The sequence below is a fragment of the Diadema setosum genome, chromosome 17 (assembly GCF_964275005.1).
Source record: "Diadema setosum chromosome 17, eeDiaSeto1, whole genome shotgun sequence".
Classification (NCBI taxonomy): Eukaryota; Metazoa; Echinodermata; class Echinoidea; order Diadematoida; family Diadematidae; genus Diadema; species Diadema setosum.
Window position 1 is genome coordinate 30,273,062 of NC_092701.1, and position 23,090 is coordinate 30,296,151.

Genomic DNA, 23,090 nt, shown 5'->3' on the forward strand with positions numbered 1-23,090 from the left:
GTATATACTATGTTCCATGAAGATACCTTGAACAATTTTCCAAGGCACGGAGAAAAAAAAGAAGTTTTGATATTTTTACTTGACCTTTTGACCTTTGACCTTTGACCTCATGACCCAAACTTTCACCAGAGAATCTTGATTGGGTAATACATGTATACACTAAGTTTCAAGAAAATATCTTCAGGCATTCAATAGATATGGCAAAAATAGTGAAATTTCATGTATTTGACCCTGACCTTTTGACCTTTGACCTTTGACCTCATGACCCAAACTTTCACCAGAGAATCTTGATTGGGTAATACATGTATACACTAAGTTTCAAGAAAATATCTTCAGGCATTCAATAGATATGGTGGAAATAGTGAAATTTTATGTATTTGACCTTGACCTTTTGACCTTTGACCTTGAGCATGTGCACCCAAAAGTTGATAGGCACAACTTCACCCCCTAATACACATATATGCCAAGTTTCATTAGGATACCACAACAGGTTTTGATAGTTACCTTGTCCACAAAATTCATTACGGACGGACGGAAGGACGGACGGACGGACGGACGGACGGACGGACGGACGGACGGACGGACGGACAACCCGAAAACATAATGCCTCCGGCACCACTTCGTGGCGGAGGCATAAAAAAGAAAAATAGACTGTACAAATCTTTCTTTTCGCACTGCTTTGTGTGAACTGTTTGAGCTGATGTGCAACCATAAAGATTCATTTGTACTTAATAACCCATGGGTGATTGAAGATAACTGTAGGAAGTTAAAATTTGCATACTTTGGTATAAATACCCTAAATCTAGTACTGAAGCAAACAATTTATGCTAATGTGGTGATCAGAATTGGAAATACTGAAGTGATAGTACAGCAAATGATCGTCTTATAATTAAAATACTTTCTCTTTAATCTCTGGACTAAACTGCCTCATTATCAACCTGACTGGCAGAGATTGGGAATTAGCACAAGCTTTATTTCTCTCATGGCATGTTAAGGGTTAAAGGCATGGCACAGTATTGGTGGCGCTGAGGATTTGGCTTTTAACTTTTTGCGAGATACCAAGAAACCACCTATGAAATGGTACAGAGCATGCCATTCTAAGAGGAATTCAAAGATTATTTGATGAAAATCAGTTTTGGAATGGCTGAGACATCCAAAAAACAGAATAAAACAAAGCGATCCTAACAAAATGTGGGTCCCACATTTTATTGTTATTGCTCTGTTTTGGGTATCTCAGCCATCTCATAACCAATTTTCATCAAATAAACATTGAATTCCTCTTGGAATTACATGCTCTTTCATACGTCATAAGAGGTTTCTCATTATCTCACCCAAAAATGTTAAAAACCCTGAAGTTCGGTCTCAACCAGAATTATACGAGCCCTTTAAGTTACATGTGCAAATAATTTCCAGGCATAGCAGCACCTAGAAAGGATGGAGTTGGAGATAAAGAGAGAGATAGAGAGAGAAGTAAATTGGAAGGTAGGTGCCTGGAGAAACTTTCTGACGGGCAGAGGAAGTATAGGTAAAGTTCAATGCCACTGCAGTAAAGAGAAAAGATTCTGAGCTGTAGGTGTGAATCAACAATGGATAACTTCCTGTATAGCAGAACTCTAGCTTCAGCCATTTCCCCTATCTCCTTATCTCCATGGCAACTTGAAGAGAGTCACAATTTAACCCTTTGTGTGCTTTGAGAGCCGACTGGCTCTCGATTGGGGCAGAAAATCCTACAGCATCGTACACACTGTCAAAAGCCCATGGCACTGAAGGAGTTACTTAATTTAACCTATATGAAAGTATACACCACAAAGTATCTAAGCATCAACTAGACTCTTTTTCCAAGCACATGAAGAAGTGGTGCCCATCAGATGTCTTTTGCTTCCACATATTTTGCCAAGTGCACAGAGGCTACTGATACATCAGTAAGGGTGTTATATTGACTGCAAAACTTAGTAAAAAAAAAAGCCGAACAACATAACAAACTTGTCCCATTTGTATTAGATTCAGCATTTCTATTCTCTTCATGAATATTACTCTTGAGTGTACTACTACAGAAGAGCACAAATGTGTGAAATATAAAACGCCAGTATTATTTGCAAATATTTGTGAAATTTGCAGATCTTCCAGAGCTCTCTTCTTTTGGTTTTTTTTTTCTGCTTATAATAAAGGATAAAACATTTCTGCCAAATATAACACTGTCTGGATTCCCTGAATATTCAACAAAGTTATCGTTCAGTCATGCATGTTAAGCAGTCTTCTCCATATATTTTCTTGTCATCCCTCTCATGAGCATACCTTTGAAATCAAGTCCAGATTGGGTCCAAATGAAAACATTTGCTTACTCTAAATGTCAGTGGTCCCCCATCCCTCCTGCTCAGATGTTGTCAAGATTTGGCCCAGCCCAGTCTGAGTGACAATGCACTCACATCAGCTTGTTTTGGGGCAAGTCCAAGCTATTTGATCACACAAGACTGAAAATTCAAAATGGGTCAATCTACATAAACTTGGTATCATTTTAAAGCTAAGAAGTTAAAATACATGAATTTCAAAAAGAAAAAGTAAAAATCCTTCCGCATAAGTAGCAATAAATTAATCAATCTGCATAAATTAAAATTTAGAGTAACGCGTGGGACATTAAAAAATTCTGCATTTTAAAATATATCTTTTGATTTTTACAAGTTTTTATGAAAATTAGTATGGTGACCTTAAGTCTGACTAACAAGTTATCATGACTGTGATTTTCAGTTTCTCAACTGATTAAATATGCAAATGAGGGATGGGCCAAAATTAGCATGTCCCACGCATTACTTTTTTAGGTCATTATTTCTCATTTGCATAAAAGTTAATGATTTAATTGACCTGAAACTTTCAAAAGACCAAATTCACAATGGACCTAATCATATCCAAGAGATGAAAAGTTAGTCTGATAAATCTCATACTTGCAATTTGCAATTAGATTTAGTAACGCGTGGGACATTTTAGTAACGCGTGGGACGATTTGTGTACAAGTCAATGGAAGTGTACTAAATCTTAGTCTTCTATGGGAAATGTGTACATTATTGAGGGATTTTTTGTAATTTTCTGAATTCTGACTTGAAATTTGGTGAAAAACTCCACTTTGGATAAATAATTCACAAAAGATCATTACATGCTATTTTCAAGGTCACATTCAAAGTCAAATGTCAAAAAATAAAGGATAACACAGGCATTTCATATTTTTCATTATATCTATTGTTTTGGTGGGTCTAAATCATTTGAATTTGCAAGAATTTATTAGAAATACATCTATTTAGATAATTAGTACCCCATATTAAAGTTTCTCTGAGCATATGTGCAATTCACATCACAATATTCATAGTGACAAAAATGTCCCACGCGTTACTTGTCCCACGCGTTACTATACCTATCTTTCTATAATTGACCTTGAGAGAAAACAGTTTCATGATTTTTTCTGAAATGTTTTGTTTCAGGTACAGTAATTGTTGTAGGAAAAGACGTTTGTAATGATTTTATAGTATACCAAGTATTTTCACAATAATTGAGATAAAAGTAAAAGAAGAAAAAAAGGACAATTTTTACGGTCCCACGCGTTACTGGAGAATAAATTTGCATAAATTAAATACTGAACGCGTGATTCTCATTATTTCTATTGTTTTGAATGAAGATACCTACTAGCTATCAAAAGCAACCCAACATATGAAGTTTCAATCTTAACAGTGCAATATCTGGCTAAATCTTCTTGTGATGTCCCACGCGTTACTGGTGCAAAATAGCTTGGACTTGCCCTTTGGACTAATAGTCCAACTAATAGTCTAGACCAACACTAGAGTGGCCAAATTAAAAAAAAGGTTTGAAGTTTCTCACGCTTTTAACAGTTCACAACATACTTTCATACAACACGGAAACAAATGAAAACAAATACTGTGCCCAGAAATAGATAATACCATCAGGAGAGAAAAGTATAAACATTGTCATAGCAACACCTACGGTCCCCTGAAAGAAAGGACAAAAAAAAAAAATGATCCAAAAGCCAACAACCTGTCAACCCTGAAAAGCCATCCATGTCTCCTTAGGAACTGCAGTGGCACTTCACAACACCCCCCCCCCCTATTTAGCAATGGGAGGATCTACTGGATGATAGATAGACTTCTGCCTTGAGACAAGACAAGGACACACGTCTCCAGCAGGTTGTCTATGACTGGGATGACTCATTTCACCTAAAATGAGAAAAGTTACTGAAAACATGACTCTACATTTTCTTTTAAAGGACAAATTCACCTTTATAAACATAAGGATTGAGAGAATGTAGCAATATTAGTAGAACACATCATTGAAAGCTTGAGGAAAATTGGACAATCCGTTCAAAAGTTATGAATTTTTGAAGTTTTTGTGCAGTAACCGCTGGATGAGAAGACTACTGCAGTGTATGAATAACTTAGATGTCACATGCGTACAACAATATAAGGAAAATAAAAAGAGAATTTCACAAAATTTCATCTTTTGAAAAAAGTACACATTCCCTTGACTCGTTACTGACATAGGTTATGGGTAATATTATTCCCCCTACCTTTAGAAAGAGGCAAGTCAAGTGCTCTTTTATTATGCGAAAAAAGTGAAAATATGTTGAATTTTCTTAACATTTTCTTTATACTGTTGTACGCATATGACTCACAAGCTGTAGTAGTCTCCTCATCCAGTGGTTCCAACACAAAAATTGTAAAAATTCATAACTTTTGCATCGATTGTCCAATTTTCCTCAAACTTTTACTGATGTGTTCTACTAATATTGCTGCATTCTCTCAATCCTTATGTTTATGAAGGTGAAATTGTCCTTTAAATGGCATTAAGCTTGGTACTGTCTGTCACATTTCACTTTATTCATGCCTTTCATGGACATCCATGCTTCTACTTGCTGAGCAAGATTGCAGACAGTTCGTAAGAGGACTTAGGCCTATATACTGTAAAAACATGATATGAAGAGTTTGTTTGCAAAAACCGATAAGTCCATATTTGAAGATTTTGAAGTACGGTCTCTGTCATAGAGTACAAAATAATACCTTTTAAATGATATATTGGTCACTACATAAAAAGGTATATTTTTGAAGATATGGTCAAAAGAAGCAAAATTTTTCTAATTATTCCCTTTATTTTTCTTGACCTTTAATCGCAAATATCTCCATTTGACAAATATGGACTTATCGGTTTTTGCAAACAAACTCTTCATATATTTGCGGCATGAAATTTTCGCGAATTGCCACTGGCATCCAATTCTATATTGTGTAGGCAAGAACTTACGTGTGCAATTTAATTTCGCGAATGTTGGCGCTCGCGAAATTCGTGAAATTAAAATGCATGCGAACATTCCTCGTACAGTATAGGCCTATGTCTATGTCTTGTGCAGCAAGGAGAATAGATACTTTGGATAGTTTGTATTAGGCCCTACATGTTGTTTTTACTTGATGTGGACACTTACAGATACTTCTGTCTTCTGATTTTCTTTCTTTTCTCTTTTGTTTTCATACAGTTCAATGAAACTAATCTTGTAACAGACAGAAATCTTCAATAGTTTGACATGGATGACAAAGACTGTTAAGTTAGGGAAATCTTACACAATATTTCCAGTCATGTTGTCTTCCATCACATCTGAAATGTCTGGAGATCGCATGATAATAGGCACTCATGATCACTTTATTTTATGCAGAAGCAAGCATGAATTTATCATGTCTCTGTAATTGAAACTGTCTGTCTTTCACATGACATTTTGGCCTTCAAACATTTTCCATGCTCTTACACAGCAACCAAGTGATTCATCATTTTCATCAGTGACGAGAAGAAAGTTCTGTGCTCGTTTAATGCTAAGCAGACATTGCCAAAAAGCACATTTAGTGCAGGACAATCCACTCAATGCCTCTGCATGTGAGGCTGTCCCCTTCCACTACTTCCTTTTGACAGTTCGACATCACAGGCATGGCATCTAACTTTTGATTGCCAGTTAAGTACCAGTGTGATTGATTTCAGGCCTGCTGTCGGGGACAATGCACTGACGAAGCAATTATACTGATCAATCTCCTTCCTGCACAATTCTTACAGTCATTCATTGCAAGAAAAAGATTTTTTTTTTTTTGAATCTCAACATAACATTGTGGAACTACTATTTTCCGAGACAGAGGAAGTGCGAGAGGCTGTCTACACAAGTAAAAAATGCACATAAATCTTGACCAAACTGCTGTGCACCACTGCAAATCAATGATCTTTCACCAGTGTGTTTATTTGCTTTTGAGACAGAGCAAAAAAAAAAAAGATAATACATAATCTCACACTTTAAAATGAAATCACACTGTATGTTCATTTCTCTTCCTATTCAGACTTTGAAAGTCAGCAAGCAAAGTTTTGGCTTAAGGAAATTCATTTCAAAGTCTACTCCGCAGATCGATCTTCCTCTTTCCTGTGAAATAGAGTACTGCAAAGAATGTTTGAAGCTGTAACCATGATCAGTGTCTCATAATTGTAAGATGAAACAAAACAAAAAAATCCTAAATTCATTTAAACAAAAGCTGAAACACATTAGTGCTTTTAATACACAAAATGGCAACATGCATACTTCTAATGCCTATTCATTTGTTAGAAAGGTCCCAAGTTGGAATCCTAGTACAGACCGTACCTACATTTTAGGACAAGATGTTTTTACCTAGCTACCACATGTTCCTCTTTATCCAGGTGTATAAATAGGTACCTGGTGATGCTATATAGGCAATAATAATGGAAGGACCCTCTGTCAACCCACTGAAGATGAGCAAATTATGCTATAACACACATTTTGCATAGACCTATACCTGAGCATACTCAGGACTAGTTTTCAATGGGTGAAAGCAGTAACAAGACTGAAGAGGCTACCCAGATAAAAGATATGCCTACCATATTCTCTAATGATAATTAGTCATTACAGCCATGCCAACCAACATCTGAATATCCCCCCTTTCAAAAAGCAACAACAACAACAACAACAACAACAACAACAACAACAACAACAACAGCAGCAGCAGCAGCAACAACAACAACAATAACAACAACAACAACAACAACAACCCAACAACTATATTCACAAACAGAGTGAAAGAAGTGAGCCTTTGTGCAACAATGAGAAATTTCACCGCAAAATGGCATCGGTCCATTGTTTAACATTTTAAAGTAAGTCCATCGTCAGATAGAGCAACATAAAAACTTTCAAGGGACACCTCGCTTGTCACATAAAATTGAGGAATATTCTCAGTTATGATCATAATATCCCTGTATTTTCTTGTTATTTCCTATGTTTTTTTCAGCAAATATCTCAACTTAATGAGAATGGAGTTAGTTCAAACTACAATAAAACTCTTCGACTCTGGTCTTCTTACCTGTATGACCTCAGGATGTTTATCCTCAGCTGGACCTCAAACAGGGTCAGTCCCATGCGTAGTCTGAGCAGGATGTTGTTGTTACCGTCCACCACAGTCACAATATCACTGAGATCCTCCTGGCCATACTGCATATTAATTAGCACGCTAAAACTCTCTGGGAAGCTGGGAAAACAAGAAAAGACGGGAAGGGGGAAAAGCAAAACAATACAAGAGGATGTATGCATCAGCAGAGAGAAGAATCAGCAGGTATAAGCCAGCTCGGGGTTAGCTCATGGACACATTGGTACGAAAGACCTTTCTTTTTTCTCAGTCGGTTTAGGACACTTCACTCATTTTTGGAGCATAGCTTTACACAACAATTTATGGTATTCATCAATCCTGTTCAAACAAAGAATGAACTTGCATAGACCAGATGACCAGAATGGTCCATCAATTAACACATGGAAAAGCATCCATTCTTTTCATTTTTTCATTGAATGTATTAAAAATATCTTTCTATTGATATTGACAAATACCATTTTTGCTGTCAGCAGGATGTGCTGGCAAGCAGCATTCATAAGGATTAGGACTACTATGAATTATCATTACATCACAGATGCTTATCTCAGTGAATTTCAAAGCCAACATGCCGGTTGTTGGTATGAATGACCTTTTTCCTGCTCATGTGCAAAGTGGAACTGCGAACTGGCTTATAATTCTATTGCAAGGAACATTGATTTAGCTTCACCAGAAAAACAAAATACAAAAAACAAAACATAAAATGGTAAAACACTTTCATTTGCTGTACAGGTATTTCTATACTGAAATCACTAAAAAGAATGCTTAACAGGTACAGCATCCTTTGAAGTAGAGGCACAAACAAGAGACAGGACGCAGTTAAAACTACTTTGCATTTTTAAACATTTGACTAAGAGGCAATTCAACCGTAGGAGAATTATGAAGAAGGTGTACAGCCTTCATGCTCCGACCATCAAAATTACCCTTAGTCATACCTGACTGATTATAGGCACAACAATTCAGGACCAAGCAGCAAGATACAAGATGGTGCACTTAAAGTGCAGTTCCATAACAACATTTTCGTTAACTTCAAATTACCGAGTAAAGTTGCTCATTATAATCAGACATGAGATAATTGAGAAGGTTGGGAAATCTTAAATTTTCAAGTATTTTTACCAAAAACTGCTGATGTTTACAACCATGCAGAGGTATAAAGGATGTAATCTCATCATTAACTCTCCCATTGGGTTGCATACAAAAGTACTAACCTAAATCTATATCAGGTAAAAGAGTTAACAGTCAAAACCTCTATAACCATAAAATATTGTCAAAGGATATTACTTAGCAACCACAAGAACACAACTTATTAGGTGATACGCTATCAGCGTATCACCTATTGTGATTGTCAAAATCTCTCTTTATTTCTTTTTATTCTTCTTTCTTTCTGGACAATTTTGTGTCATCAATATCTCAAGAGTGACATTACAGAATGACATGACATTTTCAGGGAACATGTCTCATGACAATATCTAGCCACAATAAGGTTTTCATGACAGTAACATGTCTATGACGTCATCTAGGCGCCATTTTGTGATTTTCGGACCATGTTACATGATCGATCATAACTTCATAAATAAAGGTAATTTCTGTATCATTTTCGGTGGACATTAAGTTCAGGTCACGCTCTATCTTACATTTTAATGCTAATTACCTAGGACATTATTACGCGCGCGTACGCGCGCGTCAAACTTTTAAAAGGCTCAAAACAACTTACCAATGGGAAATCTCGAAGTTTCAGACAATTTTAAGCGTTTCGCGCGTTCGCGTCCGTCCGCACATTTTCGCGCGTAGTGCGCGGAAGCAACATGAAAACGCACATTTTTTGACAGATTTGGATTCCCGATACATTAAGCAACAATATCCATTGATTTCCGATCAATTTTGACCTATAACAAAGGAATGCGTTGGCGGCAAAGTTGAAATTTCGTGTGCGCGTCTATGTGCAAATATAGCGAAAAACATGTCTTTGTTTATTTCGCCATAGCTCTTTAAAACGTCTGGTTACCCTATGTTTTTATTGCATATTACAAAAACATATGAATTGGAAATAACGTTTCAAGCATCAATATCTCCATGAATACATTATGACGTCATCATATCATCATCTGAAATAAAAAAAGTGGAATTAAATTTTTTAAGGTACTGTTTCTGACATTCATTTGCTCGTATCTCTGTTGTTTAAGCTCAATATTATCCCAAATTCAGATATGTTGTACTTTGAACATTTGTCTTTCAAGTCCATGTCATAGTTTTGAAATTTGATGACGTCATCATGCTTTAAATTGTGTTTAAAGGTAAAGACGCAAAATCGGACAAGTTTACGTGTTATGTCTATGGGAGGTGATTTTTTTAGAAACCATGCATTGACTTGACAACGTTTAAGCACCTTTATCTCAGCTGATTTTGCTTCATTTCCTCTGAAACTTAAGTATGTTGTAGCTGTGACAATAATCTGCAGTAATCATGCATTTTATTCTTTGAAATATCCTCATGAGGTTGACAATTTTGCAATTTAAAACTGAAAATGAGAATGGAATGCGGACGAAACGATTCCTGATTCATCTTTCACGTACATAAGTTTACGTTCCTCTAATTTTCTCGTCGAGACGAATGGCCGAGCGGTTAGAGGCGTCGTCTCAGAAACCATGAGGTTGCACACGTACGGGTTCGATCCTCACAAGAGCACGAAAGAAAATAATTATTTTTTTTAACTTTTTTTTTTCTTCAATGGAGTACTACACCTTCGTCCATGTAGAAAACACGTTTGCATGTAAACACACCTATACGCACACACTCACACAGTATACCTTTGTTTTGCGTTGGAGACTGCATTACTTCGACTGCTGCAAAATTTTGCAGGCTGGGCTTTTTAAACTGATATAGTATATTGTAATAAAATGAAATTTGTTCATATCAATTCAGTAACACAATGTAGTCGTGGTTACTTTGTGCTGATTTACACATGTAACAAGCTATACATTGTAAAAAAGGTATTTGCATTGTTCCTTTAAGTCAGTCTTCTGTATTGATGATTATTTGTCAATTAGTGGTTTTTGTGGAGTTTCAGATGGTGATAAAAAGTATGAATGATAAGTGCAGCGATAATTCCTACAGTAAGTTCAAAGTTGTGTTACAGATGTTTGATACATACATTTAGCATTGTGTGTGTGTGTATACGTGTGTATACAGGTTGGCCATATGACACATTCTAGACAATTAATCCTAATTAATTAGCAAACGTGATCAGCTATGGAACTGAATATGGTACTAATGTATGATGTTAATGATTCTAATTAAACTGTGACGAGTTTAAAGGGATAGCATAACTGTGTGTAAAAATAAGGCAATTATAAGGAAATTTTAGGGGAATTTGATAACCATGCCTATAATAATTTCATACAGTTTATAATACCTGCCTCATATCCAAATGATAGATTGTCATGTCAATAGCAAACTGACAACGTACGTTGAATGTGTTATATATTGAACAACTGTATTTCAAGTCCATAATGTTCCCCATATTTTCTTGTCGAGACGTATGGCCGAGTGGTTAAAGGCGACGTCTCAGAGACGTGAGGTTGCGGGTTCGAACCCCACAAGATCACGAAACAAAATACTTAGCTATTTACTGTTTTTTTCCTCAACTTTGTATTACATATTCGTCCATGTAGAAATCACGTTCGTATATAAACGCACCTATACACACACACAGACACACACACACGCCATATCCCTCTTCTTTGTGTGTTGGAGACCACATTGCTTCGACTGCAGCAAACTTTTGCAGGTTGACTTTGTCAAACCGATCATAGTATGTAATGACGACGACTGAGGTGTTGTACTTTGAACAATTGTCTTTCAAGACGATGTCATTGTTTATTAATTTGATGACGTCATTACACTGAAAATTATGATTAAAGGCAAGGTATCAAAACCAGCCGATTATAGGTTTTATGTCTGCGGGACGTATTTTTTCCAAGTTGCCAGAAATGGCATAGCGACCTCAGTCGTTACAAGGCCGCTTTTCCGTCTAGCAATGCAATAGATGTTCACACGGCCACGTTAGTTGAGTGGGCATTGACTTTCCCCCTGTTATATCTATACATTGGTGGTTTTTTTTTTTTTGTCTTACCATTTCCGTGGATGACCCGTGGCCGAGTGGTTACAAAACCGGTTTCGCAAGCACGCTCAATATAACTTTAAGGTGCCTATATCACATTCTTTTCTTTGTCGATCACAGATGACTGTCATCTGATGACCACAAGCGTATCACCTAACTCGTCCTCAATGTGACGAGTTTTCATGTCTCGTTTTTGTTGATTTCATGTCGGGCAAGAAATTTAATGAAAATACGATACATTTCAAAGGGATGCTTGTGATATAATCACTTTTTCCAATCAATTGTGGGTGTGAGGTTGCTCCTAAAATCACTCTCTTGTAAAACATGGGGAAACTTTGTCCGATTCTGAGCTGTTTTCTATCATAAACAACTTGGTCATGGTGTGGAACTGTGCTTTAAAATAACAAAAAGTTGTATGGTACTGGCCAATTTTGACCAAAAATAGTGATGCATCAAATTGTCATGCCACCCATATTCTCAATTTTCAACATGTGTAAAAAATCTCTGCATACTCTATCTGATGAATCCTGCAAATATGGAATATTTCCTAGCGTGGAAAATTTCATCATTTTGCACTGTACTGAACTAGAGCAAAAGCAGGTGATTTTTTTCGGGGGGGGGGGGGGGGGTGTTTATGTGTATGTGCAGACTGAATATTCTTATCCACCAATTGTAAACAAGTATTTTCGTGAAAATTGGCTTAGTGTGAAAACATTTAGGGCCTTGAAGTTTCCAATATTACTGTATTACAGGTGATGAAAGATTCTATGGCAAGAAGACATAGGCCTACTCCTGGGGTCAGAAGTCAGCAAAATGAGGGGGGGGGGGGGAGTGGGGAGAGTAGAAAAGAGGGAGGAGGGGTAGACTCCCCTTCGACACAATACCAGGGATTACCGTGTACCTTGCTCCAACCACGTTGGGTGTGGGAACTTTTATGCTGCCCTTTGGCTTAAATTTGTAGGAGAGACATCCATTTTCTGCCATAACTTCTCTTATTTTCCCTGTCTTTGGTGCTCGGAGTCTCAGTTCTGCCAGCAGATCAACTCCATCTACAAACAAACAGAAAAGTGATGAGGATTATCCAGTGGAAGGAAAGACAAGAAATATTCAACCTGTTGAGGATGAGTTGATTTTGCAACAATGTACATGCACTTCCCATACACACCTGCCCAAGTATCAATACTCAGGACTAGTCTTTAATGAGCTAAATATGAAGAGTTTGTTCGCAAAATCCGATAAGTCCATATTTGAAGATTTTGAAGTACGATCTCTGTCATAAAGTACAAAATAATACCTTTTAAATGATATATTGGTCACTACACATAAAAGTACATTTTTGAAGTTACGGTCAAAAGAAGCACAAATTTTCTTATTATTCTCTTTATTTTTCTTGACCGTTAATCGTAAATATCTCCATTTGGCAAATATGGACTTATCGGTTTTTGCGAACAAACTCTTCATATGTTTGACATGTTTAATGGGTTAATGTGCAGAGTGGATGATTTTAACTTCAACAGTATACAAAGAATGCATTCATATTTAATCAGTTTGAGAGAGTTATACTACGAAAATCCTGATATAGAATAAGGGTAATTCTTTCATCATAACATTCATTATTTCAAAGGTTCAATCTAAAAATGATATCTGCTTTGTTAACCCAAAAATGTATAGACTGCATCTTACTAACAGACCTTCCGAACAAAAACCTTAATTCACTTTCACATTAGCAAACCTTGGTATTAATGAACCTCTTTTCATTCTCAGATTAATGAATTTTCAAAATTATGAACCTCATATCATTTTTGGACTAACAAACCTTTGGAACTACATACCTAGTTACTCCATTTTTAGATTAAAAAACCTTCAAAACAAGGAAAAGTAGAAATTACGCGGTGCGTAATATGTCCCCGCCGGAAGTAGCATTTAGTAGCAAAATGTACAATATAGGTAAAAAGATCAAGGTCAAAGGTCAAAGAAGTCAAAGGTCAAACTTCTATGTAGAAGTTTTGAAGCCCTCACCTAGTGCCATCACATAAAGCAAACGGAATCGAAATCGGGTTAGAAATGGCGAAGGAGTAGCATTTTGTAGCCAATGTACAATATAGGTAAAAAATCAAGGTCAAAGAAGTCAAAGGTCAAAATTCTGTGTAGAAGTTTTGAAGCCCTCACCTAGTGCCATCACATAAAGCAAACGGAATCGAAATCGGGTTAGAAATGGCGAAGGAGTAGCATTTGGTAGCAAAATGTACAATACAGGTCAAAAATCAAGGTCAGAGGTCAAAGAAGTCCAAGGTCAAAATTCTGTGTAGAAGTTTTGAAGCCCTCACCTAGTGCCATCACATAAAGCAAACGGAATCAAAATCGGGTTAGAAATGGCGAAGGAGTAGCATTTTGTAGGCAATGTACAATAAAGGTAAAAAATCAAGGTCAAAGGTCAAAGAAGTCAAAGGTCACAATTCTGTGTAGAAGTTTTGAAGCCCTCACCTAGTGCCATCATATAAAGCAAACGGAATCAAAATCAGGTTAGAAATGGCAAAGGAGTAGCATTTTGAAGCAAAATGTACAATATAGGTCAAAGGTCAAGGTCAAAGGTCACAACTGAAATTCTGTATAGAAGTTTCAAAGCTCCCATGTAGTGCTATCATATTAAGCAAACAGAATCAAAATCGGGTTAGAAATGGCGAAGGAGTAGCATTTTGAACATTTTGATCACACACGGACGGACAGACGGACGGACAGACACACGTACGGAGCCCGTTTCATAGTCCCCTGCTCGAACTCGTTCGGCGGGGACAATAACAAACTTTCAAAATAAAAACCTTAAGAATAATAGTCCCTATTTCAGTTTTGGACTAACAAACCTTCAGAATAATAGATTAACCTCCAGAATAGCAAACTGTAACCTAAATAAAACCTAAACCTACACTGTAAGTAAAAATTCTCATAGAGTACAAACTAATGAATGAACAAACAGGCATTTATATTTAGATGGGGTAAGAAACAAGTAAAGAATAAATGGAAATAACAAAACACAACAATGGATAGCTGCAGTATACTGAATGACTCCAATTTAAACACATTTAATATCCTCTAAAAATATCAGTGATGCCTTCACAAAAACTTAGCAAACTACAACCACACTAAGCTTCAGTTTTGTATTTCCCATGCACTTCTGTGAGAAACTTGTCATGCCTTGAGCAAGTTAGGGATTTTATGCAACCATATACTTGGGTATTAAGGGCTTTCTTACTTTGAGATACAAACATTCATCATGACACCTGTATATTTTCTCCCAAAGCAGTGAAGAGTTCTACATCAGTGATCAAATCCATAAAGCTTGACCTTCTGGTACTGTACGAGCTGAAATTTTCGCGTACAGATATTTTCGCGAAGTGCTACTTGGAGGACATTTTCGCGTGTTGTTAATTTCGTGGTTACGAGGTTCTAACTGAACTTAGTTAATCGTGCGTTGTTATTTTCGCGGTTCGAAGGCGATTCGCGAAATTCGCGAAAATAAAACCACCGCGAAAATTTCAGCTCGTACAGTACTTTTTGGTTTGAAACATATTTCATGGGTTTTCTCCTTTTCAGCACACGGGTGAAAATGAAGAAGTTCAGTATAGAATTTTTTATTTGCAATTATGAAACACACAACATATTTTGATACTGAAAACAAGAAACCACATCAGCATATTATCGACTCGTGCTCAAATTCTGAGACAACATCTTGCTCAAGGATCCTGTATATATAGTGCTACAATACTTCAATAGGGATTGAAAGGTAAATGTTACATCTTGAAAATTAAACAGTGAATTTAAGCAGGGAGGTGCTAGAGAAGGAGAGGCAACTACTGCTCTCCTTTGAAGTCATGCGCGGCGCCGCCGAGAAGTTATGCGTTCAACTACAGGTGTTACCCATGTGCTTTGACAAAAGAGAGCATCAATAATCGGGACTAGCGCTCTCACATCTAGAAATACTTGCCCCTACTGCAATTCGCTCTCTCTTTCAATGTGATGGCAACAATGAATTTGTGTAACTTGAATTGGAGCAGCGAACCAAAATGCAGTGTCAAACTAACAATTTTAGTTTAAAAGCACGCTGGAATACGCTTTAGCGGAGTACTGTATTTGAAAGATCAAAATATCCCAGATTAAAAGATTTAAAAACTAACATGCACAAATATGCGCATTATAGAAAAATATTAGGTTTTTAAGAGGGCCTAATTTTCATTTCATTTTGATTTGCGCATTACGAAGAAACTAGAACTACATGTTTATAATATTGAATTCTTTCCTAAACTATTCTAAATCAATTCGAGTAGACATTTCAATTTCATTTAAAATTTTACGGTGAAATAGAACTTGAAATTCAACGAAAGGTGAAATGCGTTCTTCGTCTCCCAACTTCGTCTTGCAAACCAGAGCGGCGCCGAGCATGACTTCAAAGCGTAATGGAATGCTAGACATCCCATTGTAACGCCTTGAACCCAAACATGCGTTTGCATGAATTACGAAGAGTTGCCACTCCATCTCTGTAACACCTCCCTGATTTAAGCACACTTTACATGAACACCACAGATCATTCTCAGATCTATTTTGACAAAATAAGCAATGACGTAACAGAGACACTATTTAACAGTTTAAGAAGGCTGACAAAAAAGAAAAATGACAAAATGATTATGCAGAACATTTTGTTTACAAAATGACAACATTACAGTTCAGTTCAGGGTAGTTTAGAGTCTCATCCCTTCCACTTTCTGAGTCAATGAAGACGAGGCCCAAGCATATTCGGGCAGGTGTCTATGGGAAATGTGTGTTACATAGCAAAATTAGCCCCTCCTCAACAGGTTGAATATTGCCACCCTCAGAAGATAATTGCCTTTGATGCCATGTTTGACAGTTTTGAGAAAAAAAGATATAAGAAGTTGGTTTTCTCAATTTTTAATCTTTATTTAAAATTCAACTAAGAACAGTTGGATGATTGCACAACTTAGGGGTATAATATTAGTTAGGAAACTATACCACTGTAGAATCCATATCTAATTATGCAGGACTTGGGCCAAAATCTGATTCTGGTAAAATTTTGATTTCTAAAGGCAATTATTTAATGAGGGTGACAATATGTAAAACTGTGTTTGTATTTAGTGCTCAGCCAATATTCATTAACCCATTGAAGACGGGCTGATTTTGATATAACACACAAATCCCATAGACTCCTGCCTGAGTATATTCGGGACTAGTCTTCAACGGGTTAACTGCATAATTATATTTGAGTTTACATCACTACCGACCAAAGGTGACCAAAATATAAGAGGCGCATTCATCATTTTCCCATAATGTATGGAATAGAAAATTATCATACTTGATAATCTGTGCCGAGAGTCTTGGACAAGATTAAAAAATTTCACTGACAAAAGTACTGCATGGTCTGCACACACATTTCTGTCACCAGTTTCACTGTATTAATGCCATACGCATTACTACACTGTATTTGCTTCTTCACAAGGTATGCAAGGCGAATGTTGTCTTCCATGAGCATGTAATCTTGGTGTGAGAAAGTGTCACACAAGTTTGTCCTTAGATGTTTCCAGAGAAACAACAACCTTCCAGAGAAGTGCTATACAACCTTGAAAAGCAAATCTAATCACGGCTCACTTGGTACAGGGCAGCCAACCTGCCCCTAGAACTTGAACAAAATAAAGAAGGAAGACACTGAGAAAAAAACTGTAAAGACTGAAAACAGCTGTGTGACTGTCACGCACTGGACTTCAATGCAAAAAGAAACATTCTTGACTTGGAAGTCACAACTAGAAAAAAAAAATCAATGTGTTTTTTCCCCCTCTGTCTACTGCAGGTAACTCAAGCAAGTGATACATGACAATTGTATAAATGCACATTTCAAAATGAGTGTAACTCAAAAGACTGAAGAGACTTAAATTTTCCTCCAAAATGCATGTGACAATGTTTTAATCACTGTATCTGAGGACTAATACAATCATTATAACTGTGCAGATAGAGGCATGTAAGTGCAGTTAGGGAAAAGTAAGATTTCATGAAAAAAAAAATGAAAAAGAAAAACAAATGAATCATGCAGACATCAAATTTCCTGAAAAAAAAAAAAACAATAAGCAAGAAAGAAAACAAGGAGACTAGAAATGTAGCTATGGCGACTGGTATGCCTCCACCATAATGCATGATTCTTCTAATGGGTCTATAGTACATGTGGACAATGTGTGATTACATTTTCACAAAATTGGCAAAATATTAAAATGACATGTTTGTCACAAATGTGCTGAATGTCCACCTTCCTTGACCTAGGTTTAATTGGATGAATGGAAGAGCATGTATTTGTGGATTTTAGGACTCTTACTTGACTTTGACCCCTTCATATGTTCATGCATTGAGTACTTTTCAAGATACAGAGAAAAAGTGCAATTTTTGTACTGAATAGTAAATTGTTATCACTTTCATTTGGCCTTTGACCCTTGACCTTTGACCCTAAAATTCATAAGAGAATCACTGTCAGGCAGAACATGCATAAATATGTACTAAGTTTCAAGATAACTTGAGCCACTTCCAGGATATGGAGGAAGAAGTAAAGTTCAGCACTTTTACTTGATCTTTGACCTTTCGACCTTAATCCTTTTTGGCAAAAAAAAAAAACCTTCCAAGAGAATCTCTACTGGGTTATACATGCACAAACCTAGTTTAAAAAAAATTAGTCCTGCAAGCATTGCATAAATATGAGGGAAATAGTGAAATTATGAAGTGTTGCCCTTGACCTTTGACCCCTGACCTTTGACCCATGAACCCCAAATTTCCTAGATAACCACTGCCAGTCAGTGCATGCATATATACTGTGTTCCATGAAGCTACCTTGAACCATTTCTAAGATATGGAGAAAAAAGTGAATTTTACCATTTTTACTTGACCTTTTGACCCTTGACATTTGACCTCATGACCCCAAACTTTCACCAGAGAATCTTAATTGGGTAATACATGTATACACTAAGTTTCAAGAAAATATCTTCAGGCATTGCATAGATATGGGGGAAATAGTAAAATTTTGAGCATTTGACCTCGACCTTTTGACCTTTGACCTTGAGCATGTGCACCCAAAAGTTGATAAGCACAACTTCACCCCCTAATACACATACATGCCAAGTTCCATTACGATACCGCAAAAGGTATTTTAGATACGCTGTCCACAAAATTCATTACGGACGGACGGACGGACGGGCGGAAGGACGGAAGGACGGAAGGATGGACAACCCGAAAACATAATGCTTCCAGCACCACTTCCTGGCGGAGGCATAAAAATAAAAAAGCATAAATCCAATGGAAAAAAGTAAGAATGAGCAGACTGATGACTAAATATCACTAAATCACTAAACAGGTCAAATAAACTTAATGTAAAGGTATGAAAAGACAAAGTATGATACAAAAACTGAGCTCTTTAGCCTCATGATGATTCCATTCAGTCTCAAATATAAAATGGACTCAAAGTGATTTGCATTGAATAAGACAATATAGACAAATAAAACAAAAGCAGCACAAATGGAAGGAAAATAAAATGTTCTAGAGGAGTCTAGGGCAATTACCCCATGGGCAATTACCCCGGACCCTTCCCCTGTCCCTAATCCTAATCCTAATCCTGAAACTTATCCTAACCATAACCCAAACTCCTAACACTAAACCCAACCCTAACCCTAATCTTAACTCTAACCTTACCACTAACCAGTATTTAGCCGGGGGGTAATTGCCCTCGGGGGGTAATTGCCCGGATACGGTTCTAGAGAAACAAAAAGAAGACAACCTCAGGCAAACCAGCTGTTAATGATCTTGAAGAGGATGGAGGAAATGGGTAAAGAAAGATGGCCAGTATAATGGACATTTAGGTGCAAAATGAGAAGGATAAACTGCTAATGGCAAGTTCAAGAGATCTACAAAGTCAGGAAAACCTGTAAAGACAACCTTGCATTATTCCCTATTCATATCATTTCTCATGGTCATGGTGACTGTCATGTTTGGTGGTGAGTTATTTTCCTTTCCCTTTGAAACAAGTCATCTGTTATCACAAAATCCCCTCCCCTTCTCTCTTTGAATAATCTTTTCATATTATCTAGCATGAAGATTTCAAATCCCCTTGTCTTTGAAGTTGTCAAACTGTACATTACCCTTCAGACATCTTTAAGAAGAGAAATGGAAAACATTGATATATTTGATGGGGAAGGCAAGAGCAATGACTGCCCTTTTCAATCAAAAAGTGGTGAAGAATATATAAATCTTAAAGTCATGTGACTGAGGCAGATTTCTGAAGGTGCCTATTAGACTCCATGTTGGTTGACACTGCACCAAGTTTCAACAAGTTGTTGCTTCTGTTTCACATCATTTTTTAGAATGACCTTTTCTCTGAGGAGAGTCTTCCTCTGTGGGGATAATTTCACAGACCATCCCTTATTGATACCCTCAAAAGGACACCTGTCCCACCCCACTGAGAGCGCCTCTTTCTCCCCCCCCCCCCCCACCTTCCTTTGTGACTACCAGAAGAGAAGACAACCAGCCTCACTGCACCGATGCGCTACCAGTGCTAGTGCTCATGGAATTCTGGGCATTTTATCCCACGTCCACCACACAAAAGGGGTGCGATAACTCCAGGAATTGATTAGAAGTGACATCCTCGTGCCAGACTCCTACGGTGCAGAAAATAATTGGCGGATACCAGTCGAATAGTAGTCAAATATCCTCTCTCTGCGTCTGCACCTGTGAGATGGCAAAAGGAAGAGTTGAACATCCATCCACTGTGCGCTTTTGGAATGCACAGGAGTGAACCATTAATTAGTGACAATAACCTTTTCACACGGATGACATTTTTTTGGGGGTAAATCTCTTTGTGTACATCATCAAATGCTCTCACGGAGCAAGGTTAGAATTAAGTGCCATGGTACAAGACATCCAGATAACATGCATGCACTGGGAAACCATAATTTTTGTTGCCAGAGAGTTGTGGGGCAATTTCCCAAAACTGTGACGCACGGCGAATATGGTCACTGGACTCCCACTGCTTGCAGGGAGCTATCCTGCCTTCTTGAATTTAGTCTTTTGACTTCCTTTTCTCAAAAACTCAGAGGGATTCATATATCTATTGGGTCAGTTTCAAGGCCACAAAAAATGCTTTCTTTTTCTTTTCATGCTGAGTTATTTAGCTAACCTTGCACATTCTCATTCTAATTACCAAGGATAAATGCGAAAAAAAATTCTAGGAATTTAAGATTTTTTTTTTTTTTTTTTTGTGCTACATGCACAACACAAGTTGATAATCTAAGGAGGGTGAATAAGCTGCTATTGTTTGTTTTGTTTTGGGGTTTTTTTGTGACTTGGTGGTTGTGATTTCATTGCTATTTAAAGGGATTGTATAGTTCTGGTTGAGACCTAACCTCAGATTTCTAACATTTTTAGTGAGATAATGGGAAACCTCGTATATAATATGAAAGAGCTCAAGTCATTTCAAGAGGAATTCAACATTTATTTGATGAAAATTGGTTTAGAAATGGCTAAGATATCCAGAACAGAGGAATCCTAATAAAAGATGGGACCCCCCCCCCATTATTACGACTGCTTTGTTTTACTTTGTTTTTGGATATCTCAGCCATTCCTAAACCGATTTTCATTAAATAAACTTTGAATTTTTCTTAGAATGGTATGCTCTGTACGATAACATAAGTGGTATCTCGGTATCTCTCAAAAAGTTTAGAGCCCAATCCCCATCTCCACCAATACTAACTATCTCTTTAAGCCACAAGCACTGCATGATAATTAATGACTGATGAACAATATTCTACTAAATTAACATCTCACTAGGACTTTCAAAATTTTGACTTTGAATTTGAAATCAAAATTTGTGTTTGTTGATGCAGCAAATCTGCCGATGAGTCCAAGAAGCCATGGAAAAGATCATGAGGTGCATTCATATCTACTGTCAAATACCACAGTGCAGTCAAACCTGCCTATAGTGGCCACCAAAAGGAAACAACAAAAAAGTGGCCACTATAGACAGGTTGGTGCCTATTTTGAACTTTAACACTTGCATTGTATAATAGCATAAAATACCATATGTTATTCTTTAAAAAACAACCAGCAAATACATGAGCAGCCATAAAATGGGGATTGTATAATTTACTTCATTCTAAATTTTCTTTTAGCTTAGGCCCTACTTCTGTTTTTGACAGGACTTGGTCAAATTCAAGCAATGAATGTAAAAGCTAAAGTATTCATGGTTGATTTAATGGTTCAACTAAATTTTTGTGGCCGTGTACATTTTTACCATGTGTGAAAAAATTGGAACAAACAGAGGGTATGATATCATTCTTAAAACTAGAGAAGCACTCTGAGAGCGCAGACCTCCGCCAAGCATGCAGCTCATTCCACCACTGATCTTGTTCTTCCATAGAGATACATGTATCAGTGATTTCCACCCACACGTACTTATAGCATTGTGTGCTGAAAGTCGCCCGATTTCCCAATATAGAAGCCTTAAATGTTACATCATAAACCCTCCGATGCACGGCGCGCCTCGCCCTAGCAGAAACTAGAGCATGCACTTTAGTGCGCGCACGCAAACCTCAAATATGCGCAGCCTGAACTCTCAAGTTCATTGACCCTACCTGCCAAAATATCACAAATTCTTCATAAATTCCCCCAAAATTCTCGGATCACTACCAAAATTTAATCATCTATTACTTATATCATTCTAAACCTTTCCTGCAAGTTTCATCCAAATCCGTTAACTACTTTTTGAGTTATTTTGCACACGGACAAACAAACAAACACACAAACCAATGGTAAGAAAAACATAACCTCCTCCCTTGGCGGAGGTAAAGATGGTATAGTATTTGTGGAGACGGGGATTGGGATTTTAACTTTTTGTGAGATACCAAGAAACAGTAAAGCATACCATTCTAAAAGGAATTCAAAGTTTATTTGATTAAAATCAGTTTTTGAATGGCTTAGGCACTCAAAAAACAAAGTAAAACAAAACAATAATTACAAAAGGTGGGTTCCATCTTTCATTAGGATTCACCAAATAAATGTTGAATTCCTCATGAAATTACATGCTTTTTCACATGTCATAAGAGATTTCTCATTATCCCAACAAAAATTGCTAGAAACCTGCAGTTTGGTCCCAACCAAAACTATACAATTCCTTTAAACTCAGAAAAAAAAAAGAACAGAAACACAATTCTGTTGAAGTTGGTGTGGGGGAGTCTTCAGTATTCCATCTGGTTTTAAGTATCAATAATAGACAAGAAGATGAGGCTGTGTGGGTTGACATTTACCGTACACACATCTAGGATACCAGTTTGGCAGTTTGAGTTAGGGTATATTTTACAGTAAGAGCATCCTTCTACGGTACTTTCTCTTCTCGTGAGTGTATCTTCTCAGTTCTGGTGTAACATGAAAACCATGCATCGCATGACGTCTTCTGAGGTTTGCTCAATCAAGAGGTCATTCCCATG

General features: G+C 37.0%; 1 protein-coding gene across 1 annotated transcript in view; it reads right to left on the reverse strand.

Moving 5' to 3' along the window:
* The window catches only part of LOC140240590 (uncharacterized), a 64,977-nt gene that overhangs the window by 36,279 nt on the left and 5,608 nt on the right, over positions 1-23,090 (reverse strand). The window contains exons 2-3 of the mRNA XM_072320352.1: positions 12,476-12,623; positions 7,395-7,559 (exon numbers count right to left, since the gene is read on the reverse strand). Of these exons, the coding sequence (XP_072176453.1) occupies positions 7,395-7,559; positions 12,476-12,623 (313 nt within the window). The remainder of the gene's footprint in view (positions 1-7,394; positions 7,560-12,475; positions 12,624-23,090) is intronic.